At 38.5% G+C, this 22,147-nt stretch overlaps 2 protein-coding genes across 7 annotated transcripts in view; one reads left to right on the top strand and one right to left on the bottom strand.

Annotated features, from left to right (window-relative positions):
- The window catches only part of LOC132399469 (myosin phosphatase Rho-interacting protein-like), a 324,199-nt gene that overhangs the window by 74,975 nt on the left and 227,077 nt on the right, over positions 1-22,147 (bottom strand). For all 6 annotated transcript variants that reach the window (XM_059979858.1, XM_059979857.1, XM_059979859.1 and 3 more), the window contains 3 exons: positions 19,783-19,872; positions 11,666-11,775; positions 1,764-2,298 (listed from right to left, as the gene is read on the bottom strand). In XM_059979858.1, the coding sequence (XP_059835841.1) occupies positions 1,764-2,298; positions 11,666-11,775; positions 19,783-19,872 (735 nt within the window). The remainder of the gene's footprint in view (positions 1-1,763; positions 2,299-11,665; positions 11,776-19,782; positions 19,873-22,147) is intronic.
- The window catches only part of pld6 (phospholipase D family, member 6), a 194,752-nt gene that overhangs the window by 139,524 nt on the left and 33,081 nt on the right, over positions 1-22,147 (top strand). The gene's annotated exons all lie outside the window — the stretch shown is intronic.

The following is a 22,147-nucleotide window of genomic DNA, read 5'->3' as shown; positions in this document are numbered from 1 at the left end:
TACATCAGTCACTGTAAGTAAGCATGCAGGTACAGCAGGCAGTGAAGAAAGCTAATGGCATATTGGCCTTCATAACAAGGGGAGTTGAGTATAGGAGCAAAGAGGTCCTTCTGCAGTTGTACAGGGCCCTGGTGAGACCAAACCTGGAGTATTGTGTTCAGTTTCGGTCTCCAAATTTAAGGAAGGACATTCTTGCTATTGAGGGAGTGCAGTGTAGGTTCACGAGGTTAATTCCCGAATGGCGGGACTGTCATATGTAGAAAGATTGGAGCGACTGGGCTTGTATACACTGAAGTTTAGAAGGATGAGAGGGGATCTGATTGAAACATAAAAGATTATTTTGGGATTGGACACGCTAGAGGCAAGAAACATGTCCCCGATGTTGGGAAGTCCAGAACCAGAGGCCACAGTTTAAGAAGAAGGGGTAGGCCATTTAGAATGGAGTTCAGGAAGAACTTTTTCACCCAGAGAGTTGTGGATCTATGAAATGCTCTGCCTCAGAAGGCAGTGGAGGCCAATTCTCTGGATGCTTTCAAGAAAGAGTTAGATAGAGTTCTTAAAGATAGCAGAGTCAAGGGATATGGGGAGAAGGCAGGAACGGGGTACTGATTGTGGATGATCAGCCATGATCACATTGAATGGTGGTGCTGGCTCGAAGGGCCGAATGGCCGAATTGTCTAAATGACATGCTCAAGGAATATAAATTATGTAAAAAGTATCTTAAGAAAGTAATTAGAAAAGCTAAAAGATATGAGGTTGCTTTGGCAAGTAAGGTGCAAATAAATCCAAAGCGTTTCTACAGTTAAATTAATAGCAAAAGGATAGTGAGGGATAAAATTGGTCCCTTAGAGAATCAGAGTGGACAGCTATGTGTGGAGCCAAAAGAGATGGGGGAGATTTTGAACAATTTATTTTCTTCGGTATTCCCTAAGGAGAAGGATATTGAATTGTGTAAGGTAAGGGAAACAAGGAGGGTAGTTATGGAAACCATGATGATTAAAGAAGAGGAAGTACTGGCACTTTTAAAGAATATAAAAGTGGATAAATCTCCAGGTCCTGACAGGATATTCCCAAGGACCTTGAGGGAAGTTAATGTAGAAATAGCAGGGGCTCTGACAGAAAAATTTCAAATGTCATTAGAAACAGGGATGGTGCCGGAGGATTGGCGTATTGCTCATGTGGTTCCGTTGTTTAAAAAGGGTTCTAAGAGTAAACCTAGCAATTATCAGCCTGTAAGGTTGACATCAGTGGTGGGTAAATTAATGGAAAGTATTCTTAGAGATGGTATATATAATTATCTGGATAGACAGGGTCTGATTAAGAACAGTCAACATGGATTTGTACGTGGAAAGTCATGTTTGACAATCTTATTGAATATTTTGAAGAGGTTACTAGGAAAGTTGACGAGGGTAAAGCAATGGATGTTGTTTATATGGACTTCAGTAAGGCCTTTGACAAGGTTCCTAACCTCAGAGAGTGGTAGCTGTGTGGAATGAGCTTCCAGTAGAAGTAGTAGAGGCAGGTTCAATATTGTCATTTAAAAAAAAATTGGATAGGTACATGGTCAGGAAAGGAATGGAGGGTTATGGGCTGAGTGCAGGGGTGGGACTAGGTGAGAGTAAGCGTTCGGCATGGACTAGAAGGGCCGAGATGGCCTATTTCCCTGCTGTAATTGTTATATAGTTATAGTTACAAATATTTCAATGATCATTTGCAAAATAAGCTGTACTATCTCCCACCTTGCAGGATTGGTTATACTTTACCTCCTCTTCTAGCATTAATGTTAGTTCCTGTGAAGGAGATCTATCTTCATTGGAAGGCTGCACAATGTGAATTGGAATTTGCTTCTCCTCTCGTAGTGGTGTACTTTCCACTTGTTGCCACTGATTTTCAATTTCCACATTAACACTCTTAGGTTCTTGGCATAAGGATGTATCCACTTCCATCTTGTTCACATTGTCAAGAGCAGTTGTTTCAAATCGCTTACGTCTCTCCTCACGCCTTCGTGCACGGTCCAGCTCCAAGTCCTGGAAGTCTCTTTCAGAATTAGACAGAGTTTTGAGGAATAGAGTAGTAGTTCTGCGGACATTTCCTCCATGGGACTCCCGTTGTCCTGAGCGAAAGTCTGCCCAGTCAAATGTTTTTGAACGCCCTTCTTTCCTTCGTTCCAAAGCCCTACTTTTCTTTTGTTCAACTTCTACACTAGTTCCATCAATGGAGGTCTGCTGTGTCTGCCTTCCGTTTCTAGACACACCTTCAAATAAAGTTTTCACTTTAAACTTCTCCTCTGGCAAACTTCTGTTGGAAACCAAAAAATATTACAATCATCAGGTTAAAACTGTCAGATGGATATACTCATACAGTGGTTTTCTTCTTGATTCCTGGTGACTCTGCTTTTGTCATTTAATTTTGCATGTGTACAAACTAATTAGATTTGATGAGGATGGAGATAGAGTAAAACTAAGCCACAAATACAATGTAAATGTGAAATATAAACCAAAAATAAAAATGAAAACAGCAAGTTAGACAGTATCTGTGGTAAAACAGAGGTAATATTTCAGATCAGTAACCTTGCATAAGTGGTTGAAGTATTTATTACACTGTACAGTGGATTCACAGCCCAATTTCTGGCTTGTTGATCCAGACATCAGTTTATGTTCAATCGCAGTAGTAACTATTGATAATGGACTTCAGGAAAGGTAGTCAAGGGAACACACACTAGACCTCATCAAGGGATCAGCAGAGCAAAGGATGAGCAGGTTCATATATAACCATATGTAACAATGACAGCACGGAAACAAGCCATCTTGGCCCTTCTAGTCTGTGCCAAACGTTTACTCTCACCTAGTCCCACCGACCTGCACTCAGCCCATAACCCTCCATTCCTTTCCTGTCCATATACCTATCCAATTTTACTTTAAATGACAATACCGAACCTGCCTCTACCACTTATACTAGAAGCTCGTTCCACACAGCTACCACTCTTAGAATAAAGAAATTCCCCCTCATGTTACCCCTAAACTTCTGCCCCTTAACTCTCAACTCATGTCCCCTTGTTTGAATCTCCCCTACTCTCAATGGAAAAAGCCTATCCACGTCAATCTATCTATCCCCCTCATAATTTTAAATACCTCTATCAAGTCCCCCCTCAACCTTCTATGCTCCAAAGAATAAAGACCTAACTTGTTCAACCTTTCCCTGTAACTTAGGTGCTGAAACCCAGGTAACATTCAAGTAAATCTTCTCTGCACTCTCTCTATTTTGTTGATATCTTTCCTATTATTCGGTGACCAGAACTGTACACAATACTCCAAATTCGGTCTTACCAATGCCTTGTACAATCTTAACATTACATCTCAACTCCTATACTCAATACTCTGATTTATAAAGGCCAGCATACCAAAAGCTTTCTTCACCACCCTATCCACATGAGATTCTACCTTCAGGGAACTATGCACCATTATTCCTAGCTCACTCTGTTCTACTGCATTCTTCAATGCCTTACCATTTACAGTGTATGTCCTATTTTGATTAGTCCTACCAAAACGTAGCACCTCACACTTATCAGTATTAAACTCCATCTGCCATCTTTTAGCCCACTCTTCTAATTGGCCTAAGTCTCTCTGCAAGCTTTGAAAACCTACTTCATTGTCCACAACGCCACCTATTTTAGTATCATCTGCATACTTACTAATCCAATTTACCACTCCATCATCTAGATCATTAATGTATATGACAAACAACATTGGACCTAGTACAGATCCTTGAGGCACACCACTAGTCACCGGCCTCCAACCTGACAAACAGTTACCCACCACTATTCTCTGGCATCTCCCATCCAGCCACTGTTGAATCCATTTTACTACTTCAATATTAATACCTAACGATTGAACCTTCCTAACTAACCTTCCGTGCGGAACCTTGTCAAAGGCTTTACTGAAGTCCATATAGACAACATCCACTGGTTTACCCACGTCAACTTTCCTCGTAACCTCTTCAAAAAATTCAATAAGATTTGTCAAACATGACCTTCCACGCACAAATCCATGTTGACTGTTCCCAATCAGACACTGTCTATCCAAATAATTGTATATACCATCTCTAAGAATACTTTCCATTAATTTACCCACCACTGACGTCAGACCTACAGGCCTATAATTGCTACATTGACTCTTAGAACCCTTTTTAAACAATGGAACCACATAAGCAACACGCCAATCCTTCGGCACCATCCCTGTTTCTAATGACATTTGAAATATTTCTGTCAGAGCCCCTGCTATTTCTACACTAACTTCCCTCAAGGTCTTAGGGAATATCCTGTCAGGACCTGAAGATTTATCCACTTTTATATTCCTTAAAAGTGCCAGTACTTCCTCCTCTTTAATCGTCATAGTTTCCATAACTTCCCTATGTGTTTCCCTTACCTTACACAATTCAATATCCTTCTCCTTAGTGAATACCAAAGAAAAGAAATTGTTCAAAATCTCCCCCATCTCTTTTGGCTCCACACATAGCTGTCCACTCTGATTCTCTAAGGGACCAATTTTATCCCTCACTATCCTTTTGCTATTAATATAACTGTAGAAACGCTTTGGATTTATTTTCACCTTACTTGCCAAAGCAACCTTGTATCTTCTTTTAGTTTTTCTAATTTCTTCCTTAAGATTCTTTTTACATTCTTTATATTCCTCGAGCACGTCATTTACTCCATGCTGCCTATATTTATTGTAGATAGCTCTCTTTTTCCAAAACAAGTTTCCAATATCCCTTGAAAACCATGGCTCTCTCAAACTTTTAATCTTTCCTTTCAACTTAACAGGAACATAAAGATTCCGTACCCTCAAAATTTCACCTTTAAATGACCGCCATTTCTCTATTACATCCTTCCCATAAAACAAATTGTTCCAATCCACTCCTTATAAATCCTTTCGCATCTCCTCAAAGTTAGCCTTTCTCCAATCAAAAATCTCAACCCTGGGTCCAGTCCTATCCTTCTCCATAATTATATTGAAACTAATGGCATTGTGATCACCAACACATACTTCCGTCACCTGACCTATCTCATTCCCTAACAGGAGATCCAACACTGCCCCAAGTTCATGTTCCTGATTGTTAAAATCTCTGAAGATCTATCCTGCACCAGCATATTGACGCAATTACAAAGAAGGCAAGACAGCAGCTACAGTGCCTATGAAAAGTATTCATCCCCCACCCCTCCTTATAGTTTTAATGTCTTACTGTCTTACAACACTGAATCAGTGGATTTAATTTGGCTTGATTGACACTGATCAACAGGAAAAGACTTTTTAATTTCAAAGATCGCTACAAAGTGATATAAATTAATTACAAATATAATACTCAAAATAATTGATTACATAAGTATTCACCCCCTTCAAATCAATATTTAGTAGATGCACCTTTGGCAGCAATTACAGCCTTGAGTTTGTGTGGAAAGGTCTCTATCAGTTTTACACATCTGGACACTGCAGTTTTTTTCCCATTCTTCTTTACAAAACTGCTCAAGCTCTGTCAGATTGCCTCTCAACCATCAGGCTCTTGAACCAGAGGGGATTACTTCACTCACCCCAACACTAAATTGTTCCCACAACCTATGGACTCACTCTGAGTCCTGATGATGGGTGTTGGCTGAAACATTGACTATTTACTCTTTTCCATAGATGTTGCCTGGCCTGCTGAGTTCCTCCAGAATTTTGTGTGTGTGACTCACTTTAAATGACTCCATCTCACGTTCTCCATATTTATTGTTCTTATTCTTATTGTTTGTTTTTCTTTTTGTATTTGCAGTTTATTGTCTTTTTCACATTGGTTGTTGTCCATCTTATTGTATATAGTTTTTCATTGATTTGTAATTACAATGCCCCAAAGAAAATGAATCTCATGATTGTATATGATGACTTATATGTACATTGAGAAAAAAAATTACTTTGAACTTTGAATATTCTTTCTATAAAGAATCTTAAAGGTAGCAGTGTGGCTAAGGGTAGCAGACACCAACAGAATCAACAAACTCATTCGTAAGGCCAGTGATGTTGTGTGGGTGGAACTGGACTCTCTGATGGTGGTGTCTGAAAAGAGGATGCTGTCCAAGTTGCATGCCATCTTGAACAATGACTCCCATCCACTCCATAATGTACTGGTTAGGCACAGGAGTACATTCAGCCAGAGACTCATTCCACCGAGATTTAACACTGAACGTCATAGGAAGTCATTCCTGCCTGTGGCCATCAAACTTTACAACTCCTCCCTCGGAGTGTCAGACACCCTGTGCCAATAGGCTGGTCCTGGACTTATTTCCACTTGGCATGATTAACTTATTATTTAGTTATTTATAGTTTTATATTGATATATTTCTTCACTATTCTTGGTTGGTGCGACTGTAACGAAACCCAATTTCCCTCGGGATCAATGAAGTATGTCTGTCTGTCTATAATGAGGAGACCCGAACTGAACACAATATTCCAACTGTGGATGAAAAATAAATGTTACCTTGGTGAGGAAGGACAAAGATTTAAAATAGCTTGGAGCTTTTTCGAATTTTTGGTGGGCTGCAATCATTGTGAAGGTCGTGAGTTTGAGCCCCAGCTGAGGCAGCATATTGTGCCCTTGAGCAAGGCACTTAACCACACATTGCTCCACAAAATGCTGGGGGTTAACCTTGTGACAGACTGGTATCCTATCTGGGGGGGTGGAGGAGTCTCGTACTCCTCAGTTGCTTCACGCCACCGGCATAAGCACCAGCCTGATGAGCCTATAAGGCTCGGGACACACTTTAACTTTTTAATCACTGTGAGAGGTTATTTGTTGGTGAGGCTGTGCGAGGTTTCAAAAGAGCTTTTCAGTGGGTGCAATCATCGCAATCCTTTAGACACTCAGAAGGGGCCAATAAAAAGAAACTAGCTATAAGCAGAGTGGCCAGTGTAAGAGTTATCAGTCTTTGGCTCAACATGCTTAGGTGCATGCTAGAACTTAAGTTTGAGAAGTTAGAGGCTTAACAAGTGTAGGCAGGATGGTAGTTAAGCAGTGGAATGTTCTTCCTGTGAGATGTGGGGTTTCGCAGTACCTAACAATCTCCCTGATGATGGCATCTGCACTAAGTACACCCAACTTCAGCATCTGACTGACAATATCAAGGAAATGAGAGCTGGAGTTGAATGGACTCAGGACCATCCAGGAGGCCAAAAACCTCATAGAAGAGGCTTCTACAGCAGTGGTTACACCCAGAAGTGCAGGCTTCAGATCGTAGATAGGTACTTTGGATACTACTGGGGGGCGGAACAGACTCTGAGGCTCAGCAGGGAAGGGTAAAGTGAGGAAGAGCGATAGTGATAGGGGATTTGATAGTTGGTGAGGCAGACAGCAGATTTCATGCCTGTAAAAGTGAAGGCAGGATAGTGTGTTGCCTCACAGGTAATAGAGTCCAAAATGTCTCAGAGTAGCTGCAGAAGAGTCACAAGAGGAGCAGCCAGAGGGTATGATGCACATTGACACCAATGACATAGGTAAAAAGGGGGAAGAACCACTGCTCAGTGAGTATAGGGATTTAGGGAAGAGGCTGAGGAGCAGGACCACCAAAGGAGTAACCTCTGGAGTACTGCCAGTATCATGTGCGGGTCAAGGCATGAATAGAGTGATAATACAGATGAATGAGTGACTGAGGTAGTGGTGTAACAGCCAGGGTTTCAAATTTCTGGATCATTGGGATTTCTTCTGGGGAAGGTATGAACTGTACAAAAAGAACTGGTGACACCTGAACCCAAGGGGGACAATTTCCTTGTGGGTAGGTTTACTAGAGCTGCTGAAGAGGGTTTAAACTAACCTGGCAAGGGGATGGGAACCAGAGTAATAAGGCTGAGGATCAGACAATTGGTATGAAAGTCAAAACATTCTGCAGTGAGGAAGGAAAGGCAAAATTGGGCAAAATTGCAGTCAATGGGATGAGTTGAAATGTAACTTAGCGAAAAAAATTGAAGAGGGCGATGAATACAGGATTGAAGATGTTACATTTGAATGAACACAGTATATGGAATAAGGTAGATGATCTTGTAGATCAGTTAGAGATTGGCAGGTATGACACTGTGCATCACTAAGTCATGCCTGAAAGAAGATCATAGCTGAGATCTTAATACTCAAGTATACACCTTGTATCAAAAGGACAGGCAGGTAGGCAGAGTGAGTGGGGTGACTCTGCTGATAAAAGAAAATCCTTAAAAAGAGGTTGCGTATGATCAGAAGAAATAGAATCCCTGTGAGTAGAGTAAATAAATTTCAAGACCTCCGAACAATAGCCAAAATGTGGGCTACAAATTACAATGGGATATAGAAAATGTATGTCAAAAGGTTAATGTTACTATAGTTATTGGGATTTCAATATGCAGGTAGATTGGTATAGGATCCCAAGATAGGGAATTTGTAGAATGTCCACAAGATGGCTTTTTAGAGCAGTTTGTTGTTGAGCCCACTAGGGGAAAGTCAATTCTGGACTGAGTGTTGTATAATAAACCATTTGATTAGGGAGCTCAAGGTAAAGGACCTCTTAGGAGACAATGATCATAACATGTCAGAATTCACCCTGCAGTTTGGATTGGGAGAAAGTCAGATGCATCAGTATTATATTACAGTGGAGTAAAAGGAATTACAGAGGAATGAGGGAGGAACTGTCCAAAGCTGATTGGAAGGGGATATTAACAGGGATAGTAGCAGAACAGCAATGGCTGCAGTTTCTCCAGTTACTGGCTGACCAAAACTGTACATAATAATCCTTTGGTTTCATCAGACCATATAACCTTCTTCCAGCTGACTTCATAGTCTCCTACAATCCTTCTGGCAAACACTACATGACTTACATGCACTGTAATACACCAGCTCCTATTCTCGATGCCCTAACGGACAAAGGCCCCCTGGTAAATGCCTTTCTCGCAACCCTGTCTACCTGCGATGCTACTTCAACAAACTATGTATTTGTACTGCTAGATTCCTCTACTCCATTACACTCTCCAGTACCCTACTATTCACAGTTAGTGCCCTACACTGATTTGACTTTCCAAAATGCATTACCCAACACTATGAGTACTGAAATCCATTTGCCACTCTTTGACCAACTACCCTAACTGATCAACATCCCCTCTATAACCTTCTTCACTATCAATAGTACTTCCTACTTTCATATCATCCATAAACTTACTGATCAAGTATTTTGTATTGGCATCCAAATAATTTATATAAATAAGAAATAACAAGGTTTGGCTGTGGCACATCATTAGTCATCAGCCTCCATTCCAAAAACAACCTTCAATCACCGACCTCTGTTTCCTATCTCCAAGCTGATTGTGAATTCACTTAACCAGCTCTCCCTGGATTTCATGGGACAAAACATCCACTACCTTTTTTAAGAACTCTAAAAGGTTCGTTAAGCTGATCTTCCATGCACAAAACCATTTTGACTCTTACTAATCACACTGTCTATCCAACATAGAATAGTACAGCACTAGACAGGCCATTTGGCCCAGGATATTTTGCCAATGTTGATGGCAATTTATACTGAAGGTTCTCCTCCTGTTTATCATCAATATCCCTCCATTCCATTCACATTCATATGGCCATCTGAAAGCCTATTTTAAATTTCACCAGATTGCCTAATTCCACTACTATCCCTGTTGACCTTTCTCAGGCACTTGCCACACTCTGCATTAAAAAAAAATCGCCTCTCACATTGCCTTTAAAAATCCCCCCTCTAACCTTAAAAACATGTCCTCTCCTGTTTGACATTTCTATCATGGGGAAAAGATTCTGATTGTCACATGTATACCTCGCATTGTTTTAAAACCCTCCATCAGGTCTCCTTAGCCTCTGCCGTTCTAGGGAAAATAACCCAAATTTGTCCAAACTTTCCTTTTAGCTCAGAGCCTCTAATTCAGGCAGCATTCCTGGTAAACCTCTTCTGTACCTTCTCCACATTCATCCATTCATGGGGCAACCAGAAGTGCATGCTGATTAAAGCTTCATATGCCTTCATTACCAATTTATCCATTTGCATATTCAATTTCAGTAAACTATATACCTGGACCCCAAGATCCCTCTGTACCAATGCTATTAGGGGGTCTACCATTAACTGCATACTTTCTCCCTTCACTTGATCTTCCAAAATGCAACACTTGCCTGGAGAAAATACCATCTGTTACTTCTCTGCCCACATCAATCTGTATCGATATCCACTGTATTCTTTGATTCATGTTTACATTGCCTACAGTTTACATTGTATACAGGAAGGATGAAAGCTTTCATCAATCTTAATGTCATTCACAAATGTGCAAATCCACCCATCTACCCATTTTCATCCAAACCATCGATACATATCACAAACAAACCTTGTGAAACACCTTTGCTCACAGACCTCTAGCTAGAATAACCACCTTACTCTGTTATGCATAAGCTAGTTCTGAAATCAAACTTGCAATTCACTCTGGATTTCATTTTCTGAATTGGCCTACCATGAGGGACATATCAAAGCTTTACGATAACTATATAACCATATAACAATTACAGCACGGAAACAGGCCATTTGGCCCTTCTAGCCCATGCCGAACACTTACTCTCACCTAGTCCCACTACCTGCACTCAGCCCATAACCCTCCATTCCTTTCCTGTCCATATACCTATCCAATTTTATTTTTAAATGACAAAATCGAACCTGCCTCTACTAATTCTACTGGAAGCTCGTTCCACACAGCTACCACTCTCTGAGTAAAGAAGATCCCCCTCGTGTTGCCCCTAAACTTTTACCCCTTAACTCTCAACTCATGTCCTTAGTTTTTAGATACTGTCTTTGTGCTACTGATGTGTTCTATTAGCGCAAACCATCCACGCTTCAACTGACTTGTCATTTCACTGTTCTCTTGTGTATATTGTACCTTTGCTGTGTTTGTTGCATTATGCCTTGGATCAGGAAAGCCGGGGGAGGTTTCATACAAGAACCATGGGCTGGCTGGGGGAAGGCAGAGAGATGGAACTGGAGTCAGATTCAAAGCACCAAAGGTGTGGGCAGAGGTCTTACAGCGTCCTGCGCAGCTTAATCTCTTGGGTCTCTGGGTGGGCTTGGGTACACGGTACTGCTGGTCAAATGAAATCTTTACTAACGTCCACATAAACGGCGTCAACTGCCTTACACTCATCACGCTCCTTTGTCACTTCCTCAAAAATCTCTATCAATTTGGTAAGGCATGACCTGCCCTGCACAAAGCCATGTTGACTGTCCCCAACAAGGCTATGACTTTCCAAACCTACACAAATCCTATCCCTCAGTATCCCCTCCAATAGCTTCCCTATCATGACATGAAACTACATCATTTGTACATCAAGGAACACAAATTGAAAAAAAATACTTGATAATTTACCTTTTCTTCCCCCCCACATAAATTAAACAAGTACAAATTTTATTCTGTATCTCAAATTTTTGAGTGGCGACTTGTGAATTATGTAAGGTAAAATTTCCATTACCCTAATGGCTGTAACACAGGAATCACCTGTGTACGATATCAAAATAAATTTCACTCCTGTTGAATCAATGAGCATTGCCAAAGACCGTAGAACTACTGTTGTATCAGATATATGTGAAAGTCACTCACACACATACTTCCTAAGCACCTACCTAGTCACATCTGGAGTATCTGCAGGATGAACATTTTTCATTATTGCCTGGATCCAGTTCCGGCGAATTCCAGACGTCATGGCAGACAACGTGTACACTTTCCCTTTTGTCTACATCATGGGGTATTAACAAAAATCATCAGTGGAGTCAGAAACACACAGTACGGAAACTGGCTTTATGGCACACCAGATCTGTGCTAACCCCCAATTTATCTTATCAACATCTCCCTTGACATTTCAGATTCTACTGTTCAACTTTACACTAGCAGCCAATTAAACTTCTATCCTACACAATTGCTGGTGGAAGAAAACCAGAACATTCAAAAGAAACATATGCAGTCACAGAAACAACGTGTAAACTCCACACACAGTGTGGAGCTGTAAGGCAACATAATGCTACTCATGCTACTGTACCAGCACAAGACTAAGAGACAAAATGAGTAACACTTAATACACAGCAAATTAGAACACTACCAGTAATACTATAAAACTGTGTATTAGTTCCTAATATTTAATGACAGAGGAATGCATCCAGTATATGCAATGAACAAACAAAATCAACACAAATACCTAGAGCAGATAGTGGACAGATGCGATAAATGAAGATCCTCCAGATCTTCACTTTCATTGTAACATTCAAGATGATTGTTCATACCTACAAATTCTTTGTAGTTCCTAACCTGTTTAAGTCATGAAATGGTTTTATTTTTTACTCCCGGCCATTTCTGGCATCTCCAAGCCTGAATGCTTGAAACCACAGTGAGCAAAACAATTCTCAATTGTCTTATTGTTTACTTGTAGCCAACTGGCCACAGGAGTCGTACAAGATGATTAGATGGTGACAAATGTTATTACTTAGTTCAAGAAAGGGAGTAGGGATAATCCTGGGAATTACAGATCAGTGAGTCTTACTTAAGTGGTAGGCAAATTATTGGAGAAGATTCTTAGAGATAGAGTTTGGAGAAGCATAGTCCAATTAGGGACAGTCAGCATGGCTTTGTAAGGGGTAGCTTATGCCTCATGAACTGATTGAATTGAGTATGAGACAAAACACATTGATGAAGGTAGAGCAGTAGATACAGTGTATATGGATTTTAGTAAGGCGTTTGATAGTGTTTCCCATAATAGGTTCATTTGAAAAGTCAGGAGGTATGAGATACAGGGAAACATGGCAGTATAGATTCAGAATTTGCTTGCCCATAGAAGGCGTAGAGGGTGGTAGTAGATGGAGCATATTCTGCCTGGAGGTTGGTGATCAGAGGGTGGTAGTAAATGGAGCATATTCTATGGAGTTCCACAGGAATCTATTCCACATGGCACTTTTACTCTTCGAGATTTTTCTAAATGACTTGGACAAGGAAGTGGAAGGGTGGGTTAATAAGTTTGCAAATGACATTAAGTTTGGTGGAGTTGTGGATTTCGGAGATGGTTGTCATAATTTACAACTTGACACTGACAGGATGCCAAGCTGAGCTGATAAAGTGGCAAAAGGAGTTCAACCTGGAAAACTGAGAGGTATTTCCCTTTGGAAAATCAAATTTGAAGGCAGAATACAGAATACATCAAGATTCTTAGCAGTGTGGAGGTACAGTGGCATCTTGGGGTCCACATCCATAGACCTCTTAAAGTACTATGCGAGTTGATAGGGGAGTAAAGACGGCGTATGTTGTGTTGGCCTTCATTAGTCAGGGGATTGAGCTCAAGAGCCATGAAGTGATGTTGCAGCTCTAGAAAACCCTGGTTAGACCACACTTGGGATATTGTGTTCAATTCTGTAAGCTTTCAAGAGGATACAGAGAATATTTATCAGGATATTGCCTGGACTAGAGGACATGTCTTGGGATATTGTGTTCAGTTCTGTAAGCTTTCAAGAGGATACAGAGAATATTTATCAGGATATTGCCTGGACTAGAGGACATGTCTTATGAAAAATGGTTGAGCAGGACAGGTGTTTTTTTCTCTCTGCAGTGAAGGAGGATGAGAGGTAATTTGATAGAGGTGTACAAGACAAGGGGCATAGATCGAGTGGATAGGCACATTGTCCCCCGGGGGCAAAATTTTAAGGTGATTGGAGTAAAGAAATTGTGGAGATGGATGTCAGAAGTAAGGTTTTTTTACAAAAAGAGAGTTGCAAATGTGTGGGACGTGCTGCCAGGAGTGGTGGTAGAGGGAGATAAAATAGAGACATTTAAAAAGTCTTAGACAGATATATAGATGTTAGAAAAATGCAGGGCTATGGAAGAGAGAAGGGTTAGATTGATTTTAGAGTTGGTTAAAAAGTTGGCACAACATCTATGTTCTATTTCACTGTCTAAATCAGGGGTTCCCAACCATTAACTGGGGGAGGGGAACCTACATACCCCATGTTGGGAACATCTGGTCTAAGTAGAGCATTAGACTCCTGTTTCCTATCACATCCTATTTGTGATATGCCAGTTGTACCATTACAGGAGGAAATAACTTCTCTTTGAGGATAGATTCTTTAGCATTAGATTGGATAACATTCGAGTGTGGCTCAGTAATGAATTACTGTAAACTGATTTTGTGAATAACCTTACAGCTGCTTCAGGAAACAGCTCTCAACCCGACAAAACTACTGAAAACCATACTCGGTTTCTGATCCAAAGTGAGTCAACAGAAAAACATCTCAACCTGTGTGTTATATTTTTGTTGACTCTCCTCAATGGTTTTTTATTGTAAGAAAATTTGGCTTTTTTCCTTAAAAAATGCATGCAAATGTTGAAGAATTTTTGGAGAGAAGACGCCATTTCGTTTTGTGCTTTAATTCATGAAGCTGCGTTATAGCTTTTTACTTTGGTCTGTAGACCTGGTTTTTTTTATATCACAGTTATAGATGCTCTTTCGATTTTACTATAATGATTTTTTTTAAATTCTTTCTCTGAATTGTGTATATACATCTATACTTTGTAATAAGATTTATTTTTTTTAAGATGTCGTTTCTTCTTCCCATAAGACTTTGCTTTCCGTGCTCGTTTATTTGTTTGCTTGTACTTGAATATAGGACGAATGTTTTGGATTTTTAGATCTTTTTTGTATTGTAGTGATCATTGAATCCCTTTTCTATTCTATTTTGATGACTTTTTTTTTACTTTTTTTTGATCGATTGGTGAATTTACATTTATATTTTGTAATATGGTTTTTTCAAAATGTCATTTCTTTTTCCCGTAAGTCTTTGCCTTTGGAACATGTCATCTACTTGTATTTGTATATGGGTTTTTTCTTAAAAGCATATTACACTTTTTTTTAAACTCTAATGTTTATTCTTTTTTTTATTAATGATTTTTTGTTTTATTATATTACTTTTTTTTCTCTTTTTGATTGATATATCTTTTTTTTAATCAACCCTTCATTTAAACCTGGGTGTTATATAGTCTCTTCTTACCTTTTCGTGGAGTTGCCATCTTGATATGGGGGTAATATTAGTATTAGTTTGTGCGCCTGCCGCTTGGCTTTCTTTCGAGGGTTTGGGGGAGGGGGTAGGGGTCTTTTTTCACGCTTTTGCTTTTTATTTTTTTGCTTTTAGTTTATGAGCCGACTTTAAGTTATTAATATTGTTGAAGTGTCGTGTCCTCCGGTTGCTCCTGAATCATTTCCCCTTCTTCCTGAGTTATGGGTTATGTGTCTTTTTAACCTTTTATGATATATACAATTAATATTGGCTTGATGGATAAGTCTATTAATTTTATCTCCTGGAATACTAATGGTTTAAACCATCCAATTAAACGTAAAAAAATATTTAAAGTATTCCATAGACTAAATGCTAATATTATTTTCGTACAGGAGACCCATATTAGGAGGGAGGATAATCAATGCTTTTTTAGGTTCTGGAAGGGCCAACAATTTCATTCGAATTCTACTGCCAAAATTAGGGGTGTGTCTATTTTTATAGACCCCTCAATTTCGTTCACACATCATTAAACTATCTCTGATCCACAGGGCAGATTTTTGTTGATTACTGGTTCACTTTTTAATCGAAAAGTGGCTTTAGTTAATATCTATGCTCCAAACTTTGACTGCCCTGAATTTTTTAAACGTTTATTTACTTCCCTTCCTAATTTAAATGAACATATGTTGATAATGGGTGGAGATTTCAATTGTTGTTTAAATCCTTTGATGGATAGATCTAAAACTATTCGAACTCTTCCAAATAGGTCAGCCTCACTTATTAATTCCTTTATGGTTGATTCGGAAATTGCTGAAATATGGTGTTTTTTGTATCCTAAAGATAAAGAATTTTCATTTTTTTTCACATGTATATCATAGTTATTCTAGAATTGATTATTTTCTCATTGATCACCATTTATTAACAGATGTTATTGATTGTAAATATGATTCTATTGCCATTTCGGATCATGCTCCTTTGAAGTTGTCTATTAAGGTATCGGATTCTTCCAATAACACTAGATCTTGGAGACTCAATGCTACTTTGCTTCAAGATCCAGAATTTATCACCTTCATAAAACAGCAAATTGACTTGTTTTTTTCAACAAATTATATCGAAGAGATTGACAGAGGAATACTCCGGGACTCTTTTAAGGCTTTTATCCGTGGACAAATTATCTCATATTCCGCTGGTAAAAGAAAACAAAGGTATCTTGATATAGCTATATTGGTGGATAAAATTAAAGAAATTGATAAGATTTATTCCGTTACTCCTACCAAAGAACTTTATAAGAAGAGAGTTGAGCTTCAAATGGAACATAGCTTATTGTTACCTTCTTCAATTGAGAATCAATTAATTAAGACCAGGGCTCAATTTTATATTCATAGTGATCGAACTGGTAAATTATTAGCTAACCAATTAAAAGTTATTTCGACTAAGCGACAAATTATTAAAATTCGTAAACAAGATGGTAATTTGACTACTGATCATAAAGAAATTAATAAAACTTTCCAAGATTTTTATAAATCTTTATATCAATCAGAATCTGATGGCGATCTGTCCATGATGGATGATTTTTTTAATAATTTGAATATTCCCAAACTGACAGATGAAGATCGGAGTTTGTTTGATGCTCCTATTTCTGTGGCTGAAGTAGGAGAGGCTATTTCATCAATGAACTCAGGGAAAGCCCCAGGTCCTGATGGCTATATTACAGAATTTTTAAAAACTTTTTCTTCTTTGCTTTCCCCATGGTTATGTGAAATTTTCAATGATGCATTTACTAAGAAGAGATTACCTCAGTCTTTCTATGATGCTACTATCTCTCTAATTCTTAAAAAAGATAAGGATCCTACCCTATGTGCATCCTATCGTCCTATATCACTATTAAATGTAGATTCTAAGATTCTTACAAAAATTTTAACTATTAGGTTAGAAAAGATACTGTCACAGATTATTTCAGAAGATCAAACAGGGTTTATTAAGAACCGGTACTCTTTTCTCAATGTTAGAAAATTGATTAATATAATTTATACCTCTTCATCCAGAACCCCAGAATGTGTCATTTCATTAGATGCTGAAAAAGCTTCTGATAGAGTTGAATGGACATACTTATTTAATGCGTTAAAAAATTTTAATTTCAGTTCTAAATTTATATCATGGATTAAACTAATATATTATAAACCTGTTGCTTCTGTTCTTACTAATAATCATAGATCCTCTTTTTTTCAGTTGTCTCGCGGTACGAGACAATGTTGTCCTTTAAGTCCTTTATTATTTAATATTGCACTGGAACCTTTAGCCATTGCTATTCGTGAATCACCTAATATTTTCGGTATTACCCGTAATGAGAAGTTATATAAGTTATCACTATATGCTGACGACTTGTTGTTATATATTTCTGATCCTGATAGGTCTAGTCCCGCTATTCTATCCTTGTTGGTTCAGTTTGGTAGCTTCTCTGGTTATAAATTAAATTTGAATAAGAGTGAATTATTCCCTTTAAATGCGCAAACTTTACTAAATAACGGTACCATTTAAAGTTGTTACTGATAACTTTACTTATTTAGGTATAAAAATTACCAAGAAACATAAAGATTTATTCAGATTGAATTTTTTACCTTTGCTTCATCAAATTCAACAACTTACTACTAGATGATCTCCCTTATCCTTATCATTGGTTGGTCGGATTAATGCTATTAAAATGATGGTTTTACCGAAATTTTTATATTTATTTCAAGCTCTACCAATTTTTATTCCTAAATCTTTTTTGATAACATAGATTCCAAAATTTCTTCATTGGTGTGGCAAAATAAAAACCCCAGGTTAAGTAAAAAACAGTTACAGAAACCTAAAAAAGATGGTGGTTTAGCTTTACCTAACTTTACATTTTACTATTGGGCGAATAATATTCGAAACTTAATATATTGGAAACAACATTTGGATTCACTATTATGCCCACAGTGGGTAAATTTGGAATGTAATGATGCACGAGGATACTCTTTATTCTCCGTTCTTGGTTCTTCTCTTCCCGTTGATTTAGTCAAGTTCAATAAACAGATATCTAACCCTATTGTCAAACACACATTACGAATTTGGTTTCAATTTCGTAAGTTTTTCACTCTGAGAAATTTTGTTCTTGATAGCCCTATCTTATTTAACTTTTTTTTTAAACCCTCCTTAATAGATCAAGCCTTTAGCGTATGGAAAAGGAAAGGTATAACATGTTTTTGTGATCTTTTTTTTGAAGGTAGTCTGATGTCTTTTGACCAACTTTCTAACAAATTTAAGTTACCTAAAACTTATTTTTTTAGATATTTACAAATCAGAAACTTTTTATATAAAGTTTTACCATCCTTTCCCAATTCAACTCCGATGGATTTTTTAGATATAATTTTTACCTTGAACCCTTGTCAGAAGGGTTTAGTGGCTCTTATTTATAATATGATCATGAAGATACAACCAGAAATGTCAGGCAGAATTAAACAAGAATGGGAAAAAGAGCTTCAATATACTATATCAACAGAAAAATGGGAAAAAATTTTACAAATGGTTAACTCTTCTTCTATATGTGCTAAACATGCTTTAATACAATTTAAGGTGGTACATAGAGCCCACATGTCTAAAGATAAGCTCGCTCGATTCTACTCCCATATTAACCCTCAATGTGACAGATGTCACTCAGAAGTTGCTTCATTGACCCACATGTTTTGGTCATGCCCCACCTTACATAACTATTGGAAGGATATATTTGCTATCATTTCCTCAGTTTGGAATATTGATTTACAACCCCATTTTATCACTGCAATCTTTGGTATACCAATTGAGGATGGTAGTCAATTCTCCCCTTCAATTAGACGAATGATTGCCTTTGCAACTCTAATGGCTAGAAGGTCTACATTACAAAGTTGGAAAGAAGTAAACCCTCCTACCAGTGGTTCTCTCAAACTATTTCTTGTTTGAGCTTAGGAAAAATTAGAAGTACTATTTTCGATCCATCAATTAAATTTGAAGAAACTTGGGGACCGTTTATTCGACGTTTTCATATGAGTTAATTTGACCTCTTCCGGATCCTTTCTCTTTTTATCCTTGTTCTGGTATAGAGTTCTGGAGTTCTTGACACTATCATGTATATATAAACTATTATTATTGCCCATGTTAGTTTAGGTTTATTGCTTTATTTTAATATATATTTTTTCTTGTATTTTTTTTCTCTTTTTTTTGTGATTATCCTTTTTCATATACAATTAATACAGGTTTGATTGATTATTTTATGATGTTCTTTGCTGATATCTCAACAAGATTTTGATATCTTATTATTAATTTAACTTCAAGCCTAGTGTATTTATAACCTATTCAATATTATGTTATGTTATATATTTTTTTTGTATATGAAACTTAATAAAAAGATTGAAAAAGAAAGAAAAACATCTAAGCATTTATCAATCAAGAGGAAATTAGAAAACAATCCAGTTATAGATTTTTAAGACATCAAGCTCATTATAAAGGGAAAATTATCCGAACAACTATTCTGAGAGTAATAGTTCCATTAAGCAAATTGCTGTGACAACATGCCAATATACATATTCTGCCTACTAGAAAACAAAGCCTTTGGCTCAATACAAATAAAAATTATCTTAAATACTTTATGAAATAATTGTCTCTTTTTCATGAATTTATTCTGGAATATAAATTCAGGTGAAATCTATACTTACTAGGATCTGAAATCCATAATTCCTTTGAAGTTCATATTCAGTCACATCATAGCAGCCACTTAAATCAATCTCCCCATCTAAATCCACTGCCTGTCGAGACAGAAAAAAGGAAATCCTTATTAAACGTAGGTGCTCATCGGCTGCTTACCCTCCACCTTGAGAATATTCTGCAGCTGCTCTGAGGTATCTTCCTGGACTCTGGCACCCTGAAAGGCAACGCACCATCCTGGCTTCTCCATCACAGTCTCAGAATCTATCCATTCCCTTATCAAGTCTCCAATCACTATTGCTCTGCCTGACTTTACCCTTCCCCGCTGAGCCTCAGAACCAGCCACAATGCCACTAACCTGGCTGCTGCAGTAATGCCCTGATAGGTCATTTCCCCAGCAGTACCCGAAGGGGTATACTTGTTTTGCTGAGGTGTAATAATACTGCTCAAAGAGTCAATGGTGATCACAAGTGCAACCCCTGCTGGTCCCAATTTCTTGCATTTGGCCCATATTCTAGTAAATTTTAACTCTCCATGTCCTTATCCTGAATGATGTAACTTTTACTTTGAGACTGTGACCCCTTTGGAGATGGTGCAGGGGTAGTGTTTCAGGTTTTTGGATTATTGGAACCTCTTCTGGGACAGAGGTGACCTGTACAAGAAGGAAGGGTTCCTCCTGAACTGGAGGCAAACCAGTATCTTAGCCAAGTTTGCGAGTGCTATGTGGGATGGGAACCAGAGCACCAAATCAGAAAATGGAGTAATGGAGAGGAAGGAAGATGCAGGGCCAGTAGAAACTGGCTGAAGCAAAGTCATAAATAAAATGAGACATATAGTTTAAAGTGTTTGTGTATTTTAATGCTAGGAGTATTATAGGTAAAGGTGATGAACTTATGGATCAGTTCATGAAACTATTACAGAGCCATTACAGAGACTTGATTGAGAAGGGACAAGAATGTCCCTTCAATGTTTAAAAAAAATAGAGAGGGAGGGGTAAAGGTGGAATTGCACTACTAATCAGGGACAAAATATCACAGCTGCACTCGCAGGATTGTCCACTGAGACTATATGTGTAGAACTCAAAAATACAAAGGGTGCAATCATTCATATGGGATTATACTATAGATCTCTTCCCCCAGCAGCCACCAGGACATTGAGGACCAGATTTGCAGGCAGATTAAGGAAAGGTGTTAAAACATTTGTTGTCATGGGGAACTTCAACTTCCCTAATATAAGTTGGGAGATACTGAGTGTAAGAGGTTTAGATGGGGCAGAATTTGTTAGGTGCACCCAACAAACAGACTGCTACAAGCAACAAAATGTTGCTATAGTACGAACAAGAGAAAATCTGCAGATGTTGGAAATCTGAGCAACACACACAAAATAACCATATAACAATTACAGCAAGGAAACAGGCCATCTCGGCCCTTCTAGTCCATGCCGAACGCTTACTCTCACCTAGTCCCACTGGCCCGCACTCAGCCCATAACCCTCCATTCCTTTCCTGTTCATATACCTATCCAATTTTACTTTAACTGACAATACCGAACCTGCCTCTACCACTTCTACTGGAAGCTCATTCCACACAGCTACCACTCTCTGAGTAAAGAAATTCCCCCTTGTGTTACCCTTAAACTTTTGCCCCCTAACTCTCAACTCATGTCCTCTTGTTTGAATCTCCCCTACTCTCAATGGAAGAAGCCTATCCACATCAACTCAATCTATCCCCCTCATAATTTTAAATACCTGTATCAAGTCCCCCCTCAACCTTCTACGCTCCAAAGAATAAAGACCTAACTTGTTCAACCTTTCCCTGTAACTTAGGTGCTGAAACCCAGGTAACCTTCTAGTAAATCTTCTCTGTACTCTCTCTATTTTGTTGACATCCTTCCTGTAATTCGGTGACCAGCACTGCACACAATACTCCAAATTCGGCCTTACCAATGCCTTATACAATTTTAACATTACATCCCAACTCCTATACTCAATGCTCTGATTTATAAAGGCCAGCATACCAAAAGCTTTCTTCACCACCCTATCCACATGAGATTCCACATTCAGGGACCTATGCACCATTATAGTTCCCTAGACACAGACAGGCCGACTAGGGGGAATGCCATACTAGATCTAGTATTAGGTAACGAACCAGGTCAGGTCACAGATCTGTCAGTGGGTGAGCATCTGGGGGACAGTGATCACCGCTCCCTGGCCTTTAGCATTATCATGGAAAAGGATAGAATCAGAGAGGACAGGAAAATTTTTAATTGGGGAAGGACAAATTATGAGGCTATAAGGCTAGAACTTGCAGGTGTGAATTGGGATGATGTTTTTGCAGGGAAATGTACTATAGGCACATGGTCGATGTTTAAGGATCTT

This window comes from Hypanus sabinus, chromosome 9 (assembly GCF_030144855.1).
Source record: "Hypanus sabinus isolate sHypSab1 chromosome 9, sHypSab1.hap1, whole genome shotgun sequence".
NCBI classification, from domain to species: Eukaryota; Metazoa; Chordata; class Chondrichthyes; order Myliobatiformes; family Dasyatidae; genus Hypanus; species Hypanus sabinus.
This window is presented reverse-complemented; position numbering and strand designations above follow the sequence as displayed.